We start from the raw sequence: 16,602 nt of genomic DNA on the forward strand, positions 1-16,602 counted from the left end.
AAAGCAGTAGTACAATCTGCCACAAATATTGCTTCATTTCTTCTCATATCGTACGGAAAACAGCAAGATAATCAAGAGACAATAAAATAAAGACACTTTCTGGGAAGTGAAGGCACAATTGTGACAAATTTAGCTTCAGTTGTGAATAGATCTAGAATTCTTTTCCAGGGCTTTTTTTTTTTTTTTTTTTTGCTCTCAATTTATTTTTTCTTTCTCTTCTGCCCAAAAATCTTGCTCAGTTATATAAGTGATGTGATGAACCTTTTGGGGTAAATATGGTTATTTCTAGAAAGGCCACTTATCAAATTTACCAGTCTGGGATTAAATGAAAATATTCAAAAAGGGCATGTTTACATTTTTTTGGTGTTATAATTTTTTATTTGTTTTATTATATAAAATACAAAGAAAAAATAAAAATAAAACTAGAAAAGGAAGTAAAGGAAAAGGAGGCGGGAAAGGGAATATGATACATGAAAAAAGAGGGGGGAAAAAGGCCTTGATTTCCAAATCTTCTTAGGACAGTACAAGATAAAAACATTCCAACCTTAACTTTTTGATTTTACACATTAATATATAACTAGCCATTTCTATAACAACAAATCTTTCTTATCAACAAAACCAAAGTCAAAGTTTCATTTTTTATCACAAACACAAAATCCAGAAGTGATATCCAAATGGGAATATCCTTTCTTCCTTGAATAAAACAATCAATTTAACTATTCCTGCTTTATCTTTCTTGCTATAGAAACAGCATGTTTACATTTTTGTCCCCAGTGGAATAGTACCTATTGAAAGGCAAGAGAAAGGAACAAATCTCAGTATTAATAGAAGGATAGTGATGAGAAAGGGGGGGGGACATTTTGCTAGTCCCCCATCTAGTAGAAAGACAATATAGAACATCTTAAGGTATAATAGGTTGCTAGGTATTTTCAAAGTCTTGCTATGCTGCCTCATTGTGGTGAAATAATACATGAAGTGTATTGGGAGTGTACACCAATAATGCGTACTGCCAATAGGGTCAACTCATCATGTCAAGGTCATCTCAGCTGCTAAAATGAACAGGAAATTATATTGCATGCAGTGATAGCAGCGAAGACACAATTTCATACTTGCAAAAGAAGATAACTTCTGTATTTTTCAACAAAGTCACATCGATCAACAAGATACAGCAATTGTTGATATAGTGCTAGATGATGTGCTTCAGATCAGGGAGCACTCAACACTGAGGAAGAATTGTAGATCTTTAGAAACCTAATGGTGTTCGTGATGCAAATAAAAGCCTTCCATATGTCTAGTTGCTAATGTTACAGTGCAAGAAAAGAAAGACTGAAATTGTAAAGACAGAATTACCATAGGAATATGGACAGAAGTAGCATGGACCCTGAAAAATTCAATGCAATGAAAGATGAAATGAATCAACTACAGATTGACATTTTGGATACCACCCAATTGAAATGGATTGGCATTGGACACTTTCCATAAGAAGTTTATGCTGTTCACTACTCAGGGTATGAAAAACAAAGAAGATGATTGTATTGCTTTCATAGGACGACTATGAAATTATTGGAGTACTGTACGTAGATGTGGTGTAATCAATGATTGAATAATTTCATCAAAATCTCTCGACATCACTTTACTATTCTTATTCAAGTTGATGCTACAATCACTGAGGCAAAAGAAGAGGAATTTGAATAGTTTTATGGCAGGTTTCAATTTGAAACCAACATAATATGCAAGTATGTGCTGTTGAGGATGGAGACTGGAAAGCCAAGAATGGAAACAGTAAGGATCAAAATGTAACTATACTATGTGGCTAATGAAACAGAATAATGACTTACCAGTATCTTCCAATCCAGTTTTGTTTTTATGCTAACATAGTCTTCAAACAACCAAACCAATGTCTAGATACATGGATGGAACACATGGAAATAAAATAAAATTGATACAAGGAAGAGTTTGGTTATATAGTAATAGCAAAGATGTAACCATGACCTATGTGTAACAAATCACAAACTTCTCATATTTAGGATTCAAGTGAAGTTAAAATGGAAGAATAAAACCAACCAATTTCAAATATATTGAATACAATATATATCTGGTGACTTCCAGTTGATGTTCCAGCAATATCGAACATGTGGAGAAGGTCTCTATGATCGCATGCTGACTTCCCTCCATTGGTGGGCTTTGAACGGATCCAAAGCTGCCCTGTAGGGATGGTGAAGCAAAGAGGGGCACCCTGTGACGTCGTGGAGATTCACAGCTCTCCTGCCTGAACCAGGGTTTTTTTTCCCTCTCATCCACAGCAAGGAGAAGAGGCAGCATACAGATGACTGCCATGAAACTGGGACAACTAAGACTGGTGCTGGAGCAAAGTAGGTGAACAGTGACTAGAACTGCGGGAGAGGATTCCTGTTTGCTTAAAACCTAACCCCAAGGAATAATTTAGAACTATTTGGGCAAAATTATTTGTTAAAGTGGCATTTAAGTATTTTGAGAAAAAACACCAAACCAGAAAGAAAGACTTAAAGAGAGGAAAAATAATAACTTTTTAAATATAAAGAAAATTGTACTCTTAAATTGGAAAGAAATGGTAATGGAAAGGCATTTTAAAATGCTGGAATCAGTTACTTAAAAAAATTATTGTGCTTTTATAATTGAATGACAACTATAAAAGCATGATTAACTAGTGGCACTGAAATTTAAGTTGAGAATGTCACCTGCTGATGAAAGGAAAGTATACAAGTCTGGGAAAATGAAGGACTGTGAAAATATTTACTGGATTATACCTAACTACCCCATGATTACTGGAGACTTAAATATAAAAACAAGGACATTATTTAATTAAAGGGACCCCTAAATATTATGCTTGAAGAGTGAATCTGTAAAGGAGACGTAAAGAGGCTTTTGATAACTTCTGGAACTATTTAAATGGAACTTATTGTTTATGTATGGGATATAAAGAACTGTGATTAGTATACTCCTTGGAGGGCAACTTTAGGACTGAATAAATGGTTCTTGGACTACTGGACAAAAGTTGGACTTTTAAAAACAAAATAAGATGCTTTGTAAAGAAGAAATGAGTGGAAGTTTGAAGGAGATGGTGTCCCTTTTTCAAAATACAAAGCACATCATGAAGAAAGGATTTAAGGAGATTATGGAAAATAGGGAAAATGCTATTTGAGGAATGATGAGTAAAGACCAAGACTCCCAGAAAAGAGAGGAACCAACAAAAGAAAGGGACGAAAAGCCTGAACTGAAGAACCAGTGAACAAAAGAAGAAGATGAGGAGATAACCACGAAAATAACAGTGATTGGTGAATTAAACCAGTGGGAAAATATTTTAAGAGAGTTGAAAAGAGAATTTGAGATGCAGGAAGAAAGGGAGCTAGGGGCGTGGGCAGAAATTTTGGAAACTAGGCAGTGGAAGAGGGCAGAAATGGGAGAAATACCTAGATTGAATAGCCAAGAAATAGGTGCAGGAAGAGATAAAGATCTAAGAGAGGAATATGGGAGGCAAGTCAAGAAAAACATAACAATTAAACTACTAAAGCGGGCAAGAGATGATGGATAGATGATTTTTCTTTCTTCTTGTTGTTCTAATTTGCTTTTCTTTCTCCTTCTCTTTCTTTTCCTTTAGGTAGGTGACATGATTAAAAGTTAGATAGGATAGAAATAAAAGGGTGACATGATTAAAAGTTAGAATAAGAGATAGAAATAAGAGGAAGGGGAATATTAGTGTATACACTTCTACATGATAAAATAAAAGCAACAGCCAGAGAAAACATGGAATAATTAAATAATGATAGACGATAATTTAATGTAAATGTGTATTAGAAATATATAAGTTGGTTGAATGTAATAACTATGATTAATTCTACTAGTTCTATTTGTATTAGAATGTATAACAGCCAGGTCCTACACTGTTCACACATTGATACATACATATAAAATAAAATAAAAAAACTTGAAAGAAAGAAAAAGAATAAAATATATATCCATAATTTTAAAGAAGAATTGCTTTGAAACACTCGACCTCATGGATATGGAAACAGAAGAACTGTGAAATTAAATCCAATTGTTAAGCATAAAAGTGAAAAGAGATTGTCAAAGATCAAGAAACTGAAGAAAGCAAACTACAGTATGTGGTGCTATAGTGGAACTATATGCTTTCTTTTGTTCTGACTGCATCTTTTGTTTTCTGAATCTTCTGTCCTGTATCGTATGGGTGTGATAGTTTTGATACTTGTTCAATTTTTGTTATATGATGACGAGGTACTGCATTCTCTAGTACTTGAAAAAAATGATGAAAAAGATAACGATGATTTGGGTTAAGTAGGATTGAGCGGTTTCTAAGAAGCTTCCATAGACAAAGCTTTCTTTCTCACTTCCATTCTAATGGTGCATCTGGCTCCTAAGTTTCTATTCTGTAAAGTTTAGGATCTTGCTGGTGTGATATATTTTCATCCGGCCTCAAGATCATTAGTTTACTTTACTTACAAAGATGCCTGAATAAGGTTAAATTTTTTTTTGAAAAAGAAAATATATCTCATTATTTTAAATTAATATGAGGCTACAGTATAACTCTGTCGATTTCTTGAGTCTAATAATAGATGAGTAGTGAATGATTTTGTGCACTTTAATTGTGTTGCTATATATTATCAGCTTTCTCTTCTGTTATAAAGGGTATCATTCAAGATGCGAAAGTCATCTTTATGCCTAATGGATATATAACTCAGTGTCCTAATCTGAATCGCAGTAAGTAGCATTTATATTTGGCATATTAAGTTACATTTATATTGCTTAACGTACTGTGTTTTACAAACCTTGTTCCTTGTTGTTAAAGCATTTGATAATCCCAGGTTGTGCATGAGGAATTACGCATTTTTTTAAGTTCAAGTCAAGAAAGTACATGTGATGAAGGTTGCATATATTACACTGTGATTCCCAAAAAATAAGACAGGGTCTTATTTTCTTTTGACCCCTGAAATAAGCACTTGGGCTTATTTTCAGGGAGGCCTTATTATTTTTGAGATGCAGGAGGTAGCAAGTGTGGTCACCTTATGGCTGCTGCTGTGTTGGAATATTTTCAGGGAGGGCTTATTTTCAGGGGAAGACTTATTTTAGCGCATGTGCTCAAAAAGCCCGATTGGGCTTATTACCTGGGGAGGTCTTATTTTCGGGGAAACATGGTATGAAGTGATATTCTTTAGGGCCCAGAGCAAGAAATAATCAATTTTGTTCACCGGGAGGATAATTATTTCTTCAGGAGATAGAGCATTGTTTTTTCTGGAATATAGATAACAAGGGACTATAGGAGAATATAACTCCTAGACTTAATGCTCCTATATGATAATGTACATTTTATATAAAAACATTGATATTTATTTTCTAAATTAAATTTATCATAAAGCTGAATTAGAGCTTCCTAACAACTGTTTTCCTTATTTTTCCACTTATTGCCACACTTTTTAAAATGCCTTTAGGCAGGAGAGTCATCAGCATTCTTAGGAAGCAAAAGAACTAGGCTACTCTTACATGGTGATTGTATCATGTGTAGTTTACTCATAGTTTAATGCTAAAGGTTTCCCCTGTCCACTCATATCCAACTCTAGGGGGCAATGCTCATATCCGTTTCTTAGCTGAAGATGCCAGTGTTCTCTTAGAATGCATCCATGGTCATGTGGTCAGTGTGACTATATGCAAAGGCACACGGAACACTGGTACCTTCCCACCAAAGTGGTACCTATTTATCCACTTGCATTTGCATGCTTTCTAAGTGATAGGTGGACAGGGGGCAAATGATGGGAGTTCACCTGCTGTGTAGCACTCAGGTCTTGAACCCAGGCTTTCACCTAACAAGCTCAGCATCTAACCACTTAGCCATCACACCACCATTGTTTACTAACATACAACCAAAGTAATTGGGAATCTTGGAAAGGAATGTAAATAAGTGATGGGTTTCCATACAGCGAATATGTTCAACTAGAGGCTGGTATTCATTTATTAGGAAGTGTTTTAATTTGGATTTCTGCACTAAGCACATAATTAGTCTTGCTATTCTAAATGAGGCTTTCCAATTTTGTAACTCTATGTTTCTAAAATAACAAATATTTTGAGTGTTTTTTTATGATATTGCCAAATTTTTATAAAGGGAAGCCATTTAATATTAAAACTTCATTTGAAAGTTTTGGAATTTTAAAATCCATCCATTAGTAACCAGTGATTCTCAAGTTTTTGTAAAATGTTAATAATAGTTGATTGACTTGCAATTAATTTTGCCCTAGGGCTGATTTGTGCCATTGGGAATCTTTATGATTGTTACTCTTTTTAACAAAAAAGATCTCTCTCTCTCTCTCTCTCTCTCTCTCTCTCTCTCTCTCTCTCTCTCTCTCTCTCTCTCTCTCTCTCTCTCTCTCTCTCTCTCTCTCTCTCTCTCTCTCTCTCTCTCTTTCTCTCCCTCCCTCTTTCTCTTATTTATCTATCATGAAAATGTACTCTTTATCTATCCTTCCTGGTTAATATAAAAACATTCCTTCTAAGATTTAATTGCAGAAATGTTTTCAGTTAGAACTCTAGTCTATTTCAATGTGGATTGTTTGTATATCAACAAATCACAATGTTAAAAGCACACATATGGATTATCTCAAGTAATGTAAAAATCTTTTGAGAGGTGTATGCAGTTTTCACATTTGGCTTCATAATTTTGTCAATCCAAATGTTCTTCTGGTCCTAAGGATTATAATCATTTTAATTGCATTTCTTCTGCTAACTGATTTCCGAGCAGCAGAACAGAACTAGTAATGGCAAATTAAAATTTGCAATTAAAATTGGTTAACTTTCAATTAAGAGTGCAAATAAAATGAATATAGGAACCGATTGTCTACATTTTATAATTTAACTATAGACCTCTGCCCACTCAGTTTACCTTTTATAAATTGATAGTTATCCAATAATTACATTTATTATTCAATTTTGCAGTAGAAGTACAGCCATATTTTTCACTTCCAAACTCCTTTTGGAATGACTACAATGGATTTCCAGAGCTAAACCAACCTGGAGGCTATGCTTGTTCTTCGTATCTGGTTGGTTAGGAATGGAAATGCCAATTATTGCTTGGAGCAGCATCAAAGGCCTTTTGCTGGTTTATGTCAGATTGCTTCCCATTCATGATGGTGCTGGGTTCTAGGCAAGTAGTAGGCAATAAGCGTGGAAATTACAAATTGTGAACCATGAACATTACCTATTCAAATGAGAAAGACAATAGGCTTACATAGCAACAGCTTGTTTCACCATAATACTAAGAAAAATGGAAAACATTTTGATCAGGCTTTCAAAACCGTGATGGTATCCAATGTCATTCGTCTATAGCTTTCCTAATCTATCCATTACAATGTTCCAATCAATATGTATTTGGCCTCTGAAATGTTAAGCATGTTGTGTTTTATTTCTTTGTTCAGTCTGGTTTTTAATAATACAATATTTATTCTTTCTTTTTATTGAGCCTGCCCTACCTGCAGTGACTTCTTAAGCCTGGTACAAGGAATTATGGATTTACAAGAGCTTCTGGCTAAAATGACAGCAAAAGTAGGTACCTGGCACTTATTCACATTTTTTAATCCAAGTTGCCATTTCCTCCATCTGTTAAGTCTACTATGTCTGTAGTTTTTCCACTTTTTGTCAATGAACATAATCCATATTATAAGAAGAACTTGTTAAACCAGAGTCTTGAATAAAGGAGAAAAAATGTAGTTCAGGGTTGAAATGAGGCAGAGGTGGTATTCAGTCGGTTCGGACCAGTTCAGGTGAACTGGTAGCTCCGACAATCAACTGGTTCCACCCACCCATCCTTCTCTATCCTATCCTTTATTTCATGCTTTCTAGCTCATCTCAATCACACAGCACAGCTGATTTCCTCCCCCCATCCGTTTTACTTACCGCTGACTTGGAAAGTAAGCAACTGAGTTTCTAAAAGCTCCATTTTCGGCTCTGTGGGTGTACATGAAGCATGGGCTCACCAAACTGGTTGTTAAACTGCCATCATCCCACCACTGAAATGAAGGATTCTTGATGCTTTCTGAGCTTGGTTGTTTTCCTGAAGATGTTTCATTACCCAAACTAGGTAACATCATTAGTGCTCAAAGCATTGATGATGTCATCTGGTAATGAAACATCTGCAGGACCTGATAATGTCATAAAACTGTCTGCAAATAAGCATTTCAATACTCCGGTATGTATGTTCTGTCCATATCCTAGCTGTTGTATAAGAGGAGGGGAATGAAGATGGAAGCAAGGAGAAAGAGTAAAAATGGGTGGAAATAATAGCTGGCTCTGCTCTCCGTTGTTCTGTATACTCTATACTCTATGTGCGCTTCATAATCGCTTTGAATAGACTGTGGGTCTAGAGTGAACAAGGATTTTGTTTTCTAGTGTAATGGAAAATGTTAATTGTGTGGAATTGTGCTATATTGTAGACAAATTTGTCTCTCATTTTAGACCAGGGGTGTCAAACCTAAGGCCCAGGGGGCCAGATCCGGTCCACAAGGTACTTAAATCTGGTCCATGGGGCCACCCTGGAAACAGTGAAGGGCCAGTCCGCGGTGCTTCAGCCAGTGAAAACGGAGCTTGCAAGGGCTGTGTGCGGCCCTCCTGAACTCTGTTTTCATTGACAGAGGGTTGCAGAAGGCATCACAGTCAAAAATGGAACTTGCAAGGGCCATGGGCAGCCTTCTCAAGCTCTGTTTTGCTGGCAGAAGGTTGCAGGAGGCCTTTGCAGCCAAAAATGGAGCTCGGGAGTCCGTTTTCGCTGGCAGACTGTTCGGGCCACCACAGGTGCCCCCAACATGAATGATATCAAGTGGCTATACCAACCCTGGCCATTTCCCCTGGCCCACCAAGGTCAAACACAACCCTGATGTGGCCCTCAGTGAGTTGAGTTTGACAACACTGTTTTAGGCCGTAGTTGATAGGATCAGTCTACCAGAATAATCAACATTTACATATGGTAAAGTAGAGAAATGACTGCTATGGGTGTTAAAAATTGTTACAAATCCTGCTGATTTCAGTAAAAAGTATATTATTTGAGACTAACCCATTGAACATACACATAGAATATTTCTGAATAAACATGTGTAGGCTTGTAGTGTTGTTTCCAAACTGAAAACAGTGGAATTAAAATTTAAAAGTTCTTGGCCTTTTGTTTTAAATAAAAGCTTTGAATGAAACGTATACCAGGCTGCAGACTCTTCATGAATTCCCTGACATATATCTTGTTTTAGACAGTTTATTGATGCTCCATCTTCATTTATGTATGCGCTATTTTTACAGCATGCTTTGAAACGGGTTGTTTGGAAAAAGAAAAATATTAGATATCACCTCATGTTACTGCAAGAAAGTAAGACAATTCCGAGGCATTCTATGGATTTAATGTATGCTGAGTCAGTCCTAATTGAGTGACTTGTAATTTTAATTAAGCAAATGGCATATTACATTGTTTCTATTTTTATTAATGAATACAGAATCCATGGTTTACTTTTGTTTTAACAGTCCCTATGGGATCTATCAAAGTTGGCAACATGAAAGACAGAATCACAATGCAAATCCTGACCATTTTTGTGTGTTTCAAAAGAGCAAAACTTCCATTGGATGTTTTATCTTATAGCTGATATTGATGTTTGCCTATATACACTATTAGGTAGTGGTTATGAGTCATCCTTTGTGTTCTCCCACCCACTTTAATTCTGAAAAGGGTGGTGCACTGAAAAGAGACAAGAAAATTGTGTATGTGTGGGTATGTATGTGTTCTGTTGTATATATTTCTTAATAGTCTTTTCATAGCCTTTAAACAGAAATTAGACTTAAAAGGCATGTTTGTTCTTTATTTCCTTTCCAAAAGAAAGAACAATTGCTCATCTCATCATAAATCTGGTCTTTTATATCATAGTATAGAATCTAATAGGGACATGGTGGCTCAGTGTCTAAGACACTGGGTTTGTCGATCAGAAAGGCTGGTGGTTCAAATCCCTAGCACTGCATAATGGAGTGATCTCCCGTTACATGTCCCAGATTCTGTCAACATAGCAGCTCGAAAGCATATAAAAATGCAAGTAGAAAATTAGGATTCACCTTTGGTGGGAAGGTAACAGCATTCTGTGTGCCTTTGGTGGTAAATTATGCCGGCCACATGACCACAGAGATGTCTTCGGACAGCACTGGCTCTTTGGCTTTGAAATCGAGATGAGCACCGCTCTCTAGAATCAGGAACAACTTGCACATATGTGTGAATAGAACCTTTACCTTTATAGAATTTAATAAATGTCGATAAATAATGCTAAGTATTCCATCAAAGACACAATGCATTCTGAAAGATACTCAGATGGGCTTACCAAACTTTTAGAAGCCATTTGGGGTGTCTAATAATTACTAAAATACATTATATTTTTAATCAGTCCATATTTTAAAGTAAATATTCTGAAGCAACATTGCTTAATTATGAATAAAGATAGTACAACATTTTAATAAATGTAAATGGAGATATGTTTTCTTGGTGATTTCTGAAAAAGTGGTTGGTTTATCAAAGAATAGTAACTTTTGAAGCATAAAATAAAGTTTTGCATTCAGGGGAGATTTAAAAAGTGATGGATGCCCATTCTAATGATGATCTTGAATCACAGATTTAAAAAATATTAACAACAAAGCTAAAAACATATCATCATTTAATAAATGTACATTGCCATCTATCTTCCTGAGTCTAGAATCTGTGCTGATTTTATGGGTCTATATGGGAGGGCATCCCAGGTTGACTACATGTGCTCAGAAGACAAACAGATCTGGATCTGGTGAATGAATTTTAGAATATAGGAAGCTGGACTGAAAAAGGTGGTGGTGGTAGAATGTCTGGAAGAAGATAATAGGTGACACTCTTATACATACAATATTCTTATGCAATTTTTATAAAAATATATCCATGAATCTTTTTGAGAGCTGCAGAGAAATGTAAAATTCAAGAAGGTAGCACTTCAATAAAGGATTGCATATCACTTTTCATTTCACTTGATAAGTATTGCAAATTGCTATTGTAAATGATGCATTTTCCTCCATAAATCGTATATGATTAAGGAGTGTATGCATTAGGTTTGATTCAGAATAGATGCTGCCCTGCTACAAATAAGGCCTTTCAATTCAGATGTGAAAACTATAATCAGAATATTATTTTTTGATTTTTATGTTCTACTGTGCTTTATATAATATAATACACAAAAGCTTTAGAAGATAGTTGTATCAATCTTGTACAAGTGACAATTGAGTGAAAATGGGATATATTGCCATAAGATGGCCTAAAATAGAAAATTGTGAGTTTATACAAAGTGCAATATAAACACACTCTTAATGGATTTTTCTCTGATAGTTTCAGTAAATAATTCTATTACTTATTTGAGAATTGCATCTGATATATAATTTTCATCATAAATAGTAAATGCACAATCAATATATATGCATCTCAGTGATCAAAAGGGTCCTAGGCAGAAAAGATTGCTGTGCAATGTATAATTTTATATCAATTAGCAGATTGAGCCCAATTATTTCTGCTTTCTTTTGAACTTGCACTGAAATTTTTACAGCGTAAAATTGAGATGTAAAACTAAGATGTTTAGCTTGGAGTTTATATTAATATCTAAAATTCTTATTAATGCTTGACATTCTTCTTTTATTTATGTACATATGGGTAGTGGATAGGTATGTGCACGTGCCAGTGGTGGGCCCCGGCGTCACCCATATGCACCTGCGCAGCACGTGCACACATGCGCTTGATGTGCCCATGCGTCCTACCTGACAGTGAGGCTTCTGCAAGCCTCTGCAACGCTCCAGCTATTCAGCGGAGCATCGTGCAGGTGCTGTATGCGCCATGCGCATGTGCGGAAGCACAGAAGCCTTAAAAGACAGGTAAGGAGCTTGGGCAGGCGGATGGGCCCTCCGGAGCACTGTACCCGAACAGTATCTGGTGCTTCGGGCTGGCTCCGGTATGCCCATACCGGGGTGTATTGCCTGCAACCTACCACTGGCACACAGGCGCACACACACATTCAGTGGCAGGTTGCGGTCTGGATGTATTATGCACAGGCCACACCCACCCCAGCTCCATGAATGGGAAAAACAGTCACAAAATGTTACATAATGGCAATGTGACACTGCGAATTTAACAACCGTGCAATAGGGCCAGCCACGACCCCTACCTGACCCCAGGGGGATCTAAAAGGAATAAAACCCACACACTCTCAACTCCATTTTGGTCAACTGTCCCAGAACTGCACACTGTTTGTGTGTGTTGGTTCTGTTCACCAATAAACAGAATCTTTCTTTCCAGTCAGCCTCCATTTTATTCCTGGCGTGGAACTGGAACTGGGTTTTTCTTCTAACAATACACACTCACCAACACATGTGTGTGTAATGTTATCTTTAACTTTAAAAAAATTAATGTCATCACTAACTGTGTAACACCAAATAATTCAGCTGTTAATAATTACAAAGCCTGTTTTGAATGGGTCAGTGTCTACATATATTGATACTGCTAAAACAGGTACATGTGCTTTAAATTAATGGCAATACACACAGTTTTGCAAATCCTTCAAATACTTTGGAATTGGGAGCACATATAAAGCACATTTTCTGATTATTATTTTTTACAAAACTCTTTTTCCAGGGTTTTGTGGCTGCATTAAATCTGCTCCTAATTCCCAAAGAAGTATTTTCTCCTACTGCATGTTCAAGCTTTTTTTTTTTTGAGAAAATTTGTACAGCTTGTCAGTGAAACTGGTTTCCAGCAATTTGTATTAACAAGCAGCAAAGGAAGCAACATTTTCTTCTCTTCAAGGCAGGCAAGAGAAGCAAGAGAAATTGGGAGCAATTGATTTCACCAGGGCATGCAATAGAAGGTTTTCTTGAAAGTGCTCAGAATAGGGCTTTGTGTGAGCTGATCAGGTGCTAGATATAAGTGTCTACTTCCAGGCACCTGTATCTTTGTAATTGCCATCCCACTGTTCCTAACCCCACTGATATTTGTTTGTGCAATTCTGAAATGATCAGAAATCATACTCCCTTGTTTGTCACCCAATAATTTATTTTGATTACCTGTCAGAAACTTGCCCTATGGGTGTGGCAAACTACTTATATAGTAGGCTATGGACTTATTTGGTATCTAGGGGAACTACTCAAGCAGAATCCTTAGTATTTTCAATTGAAAGAGCTCAAGAATCAGTAGATTTGGATATATGACTATGCAGAACACTCCGGATTAAAGGGGATGTTGGAAGTGAGAGTTGAGTAGGGAAAGAGATCAGGGGTGGGTTCCAGCAGGAACTACTGCTGGTTTGCTTGTGTATGCACCATGTGCGTGCATGCACAGTGCAATAAAAAATGTTCTGTGCATGCGCAGAAGCAAAAAAACAAGATGGCCGCCCCTATGGGGCTGCCCTGAGAAAAGGTTTGGGGGTATGGCAGGCCTGGATTGCTGCTAGTTCCAGTGACCCAGGCTGTGAAACCACTATCGGTTTTGCCGAACCAGTGCAAACCGGTAAGAACCCACCACTGAAAGAGATTCAATTTATCATCAAATGCCTCTGTGACAAATTATGATTTTTCAAAAGATATTTTCATATCCGTTGAATATCTGGATGCTCTTGCTTTTTATGGATTTCTTAATGAATAAACAAGTAACATTTAAAGAAATTGATTGAATAATTATGTTTTGCTTGTGTTATATAGTGATGATCACCTTATATGAGACATTTATACGTGTTGTTCTGTTCCAGCCTCAATCATAATTAGTGCTTGGTTTGTATTATTTTGATTGTAAATTTACCTCTTAGCCAGCTGCTATTGCCTGCCTCTTTCTTGTAGAATTTCTTACTTCAGCGGTTTGCATGAGTTCCAGAAATTAAATCAAGTAACTTTCTTTTATAGCTAAATTATGCAGAAATGAGACTTAGCCAGTTGGAAAACTGTCACTGTGAGAAGACTTGCCAAGTAAATGGACTCATCTACCGAGACAAAGACTCATGGGTAGAAGATGATCACTGCAGAAATTGCACATGTAAAGTAAGACACTTCTAACTTATCTATGAGGATAAAGCAACTTATTGCAATTTGATATTGGTTTGTGGGTAGATCATATAAATTTGGTAGTAACCTTCACAAAAATCAATATGTATATGGTAGGTTAATGAATCTTATGAAATGCTTGCATTACTTCAATTCACACTATTCAAAGTTATATGTCTATGGGAAATAGGGTGATTGGCTCCACTTGGTGGAAGTAGGTGATAAAAAAAATAAACATAAATTTCTATATGCATAGTAATGAAAGATTACTGTAAAGGATTAAAAAATACATATAATTTAAATTTACAAGAAGTTATAGAAAGCAAAATTAAAATTTAAAAAATGTATTGTAGATCCAGACATTCCAACATCTGATCCTATTTTAATGTTGCTATAACCACATTTTATGTCATTCAGTGACGTTAATTTTTTGCTCTGATGTATTAAGGAGCCTCTTCTTATTAAAACTTTTTGCTAGCCTCATGATAACAGAATTTTGGGTTGCATTAAATGCAACTTGGTACCAATTTACAATTTTGTACTAAATGGAATATCATATCACGTTACAGGTAATCTTCCACTTATGAAGCTTAACAACCACCCAAAGTTACAATGGACCTCAGAGCTACTTATAATCCATGTTCAAAGTTAAACCACCTCCCCCACCCACCTAAGAAACACAATCAAGTGATCTCAGTTTGGGCACTTGGCAACCAGGTCACTTTTATGGCCATTTGCAGCATCTCATAGTCACAGGACACTGGTTTGCAATTTTTTTGCCAGGTTCTAGCATTCACTTCCAGGTTCCAGCTATTGAGGAAAATGGATTTGCTTAACTATTGTGCTCAGTGACTGTGGCATTTGCTTAATGAAATGCAGTGTTTGCACGGCAAAAAAATATATGGGTCTGGCCATGTATATGTGATGCCTTGATTTACAAATGAAATGATTTATGATTTTAATTATGGGCTTAGTTATGGTCTTAAATTAAGAGCTACCTACATTAATCTCATACTAATTGTGACCTACCTGTGTAACATAAAGAAGAAAACAAAAAGTTTAACATTTAAATTATATTAGAAGGATTTATATACTTCAATGCAAAATTAAATGGCACCTTTGTGATAATGTAAAAAAGAAACATTAATATTATGCTTAAGTTGTAAAGTGCATGATAGAAATATGTGTATTATGTTATTAGTATTTATCATTTTGAATACCAGAGGAACTGAATTAGTATGTAAACCTTGCCTAGTAGAAATTATTTGATAAGTATCAGAAAAAAAGTCTTGTTTGCTCAAGAAAATAGAAAAGTTTTCATTAAAATGTTGAAGATGATTGACAGAGAATGTGAAAGGTGTTATTTATGTGTTTAAGAAGATTCTTTTTTTTTTGATTGCCATACTTAGGCAATTGCTGGGTTTGGGGGAGTGGGATAAAAGAAATATTTTTCCCCTAGAAATCTAGTAGTGGTTCACATTGGTAGGGGTTAGATAAGATTCTGCCCACCAAAGAATGCCATCTAATGCTACTGGGATTTATCTGATCTTGGTTTAGAATGGAGTAGTAGAATGCCGACGAATGGCCTGCCCACTATTGAATTGTTCTTCTGATGGTCTTCCAGTCCATATAACTGGCCAGTGTTGCAAAGTATGCAAATGTAAGTACAGATCTCTCCTCTTTCTGTTCCAGAATTGTATGTATGCATGTACATATATGTATGTGTAAAATTCCCCCCATTTTATGTACAGTGGTACCTTGGTACTCAACTACTTTGAAACTCATCAAATTTGGTATTTGACCCATTTTGACATGAACATTTTGTCCTGGTACTCATCATTTATTTGATACTCAATGCATAATCTTGTGACCACCAGACCACACTTATTGACACCAAACCACACTTGTTGACCCCAACCACACTTGTTGGTATCAGTTGCCTTGTAACTCATTACATTATTTAATCATCATTTTTGTACTCATCATGCGTCCTGGAACCAATTAATGATGAATACCAAGGTACCACTCTATCTGGGAAACTAAGGTGGGACTAATTAATATAGGCTATAAATATTAATTAAGGCATTTTAGGGGAAATTATTAGGCTCTGGTAACACCAACCTGAAAGCAATCTTTGTTCTGCTTTTGTAATCATATATTCGGAAATCTTCTATACTGACTTGCCAGATGGTGGCAAGATGGTATCTTTAAAAGGCCAGCTATTATAGTTAACTGCTTAAGAGAGACTATATTGCAGGGGTGAAATGCTACCGGTTCAGAAAAAATGCTACCTGTTCACCCGAACTGGTAGTAAAAATGCTATCAGTTCGGGCAAAGCGGTATTTCTGATGCTCAGCTGTGACACATGATTTATATTAGCTAGAATCATCGGATTTCCTGCTTTCTAGCTAATCTAAATCGCATGGCACAGTGAATTCTCCTCTCTTGCTGTTCTATTTAACTTTGCAGACTGGAAGGATTCAAAATGTTCCTTTTTTAGTGCTGCGT

General features: G+C 36.1%; 1 protein-coding gene across 3 annotated transcripts in view; it reads left to right on the forward strand.

Moving 5' to 3' along the window:
- NELL1 (neural EGFL like 1) overlaps nt 1–16,602 on the forward strand; it is a 609,773-nt gene that overhangs the window by 241,423 nt on the left and 351,748 nt on the right. For all 3 annotated transcript variants that reach the window (XM_081938833.1, XM_081938832.1, XM_081938834.1), the window contains exons 6-9: nt 4,683–4,755; nt 7,502–7,584; nt 13,957–14,091; nt 15,652–15,754. In XM_081938833.1, the coding sequence (XP_081794959.1) occupies nt 4,683–4,755; nt 7,502–7,584; nt 13,957–14,091; nt 15,652–15,754 (394 nt within the window). The remainder of the gene's footprint in view (nt 1–4,682; nt 4,756–7,501; nt 7,585–13,956; nt 14,092–15,651; nt 15,755–16,602) is intronic.

The sequence above is a fragment of the Natrix helvetica genome (assembly GCF_964273705.1).
Source record: "Natrix helvetica genome assembly, chromosome: 1".
In the NCBI taxonomy this organism is placed as follows: Eukaryota; Metazoa; Chordata; class Lepidosauria; order Squamata; family Natricidae; genus Natrix; species Natrix helvetica.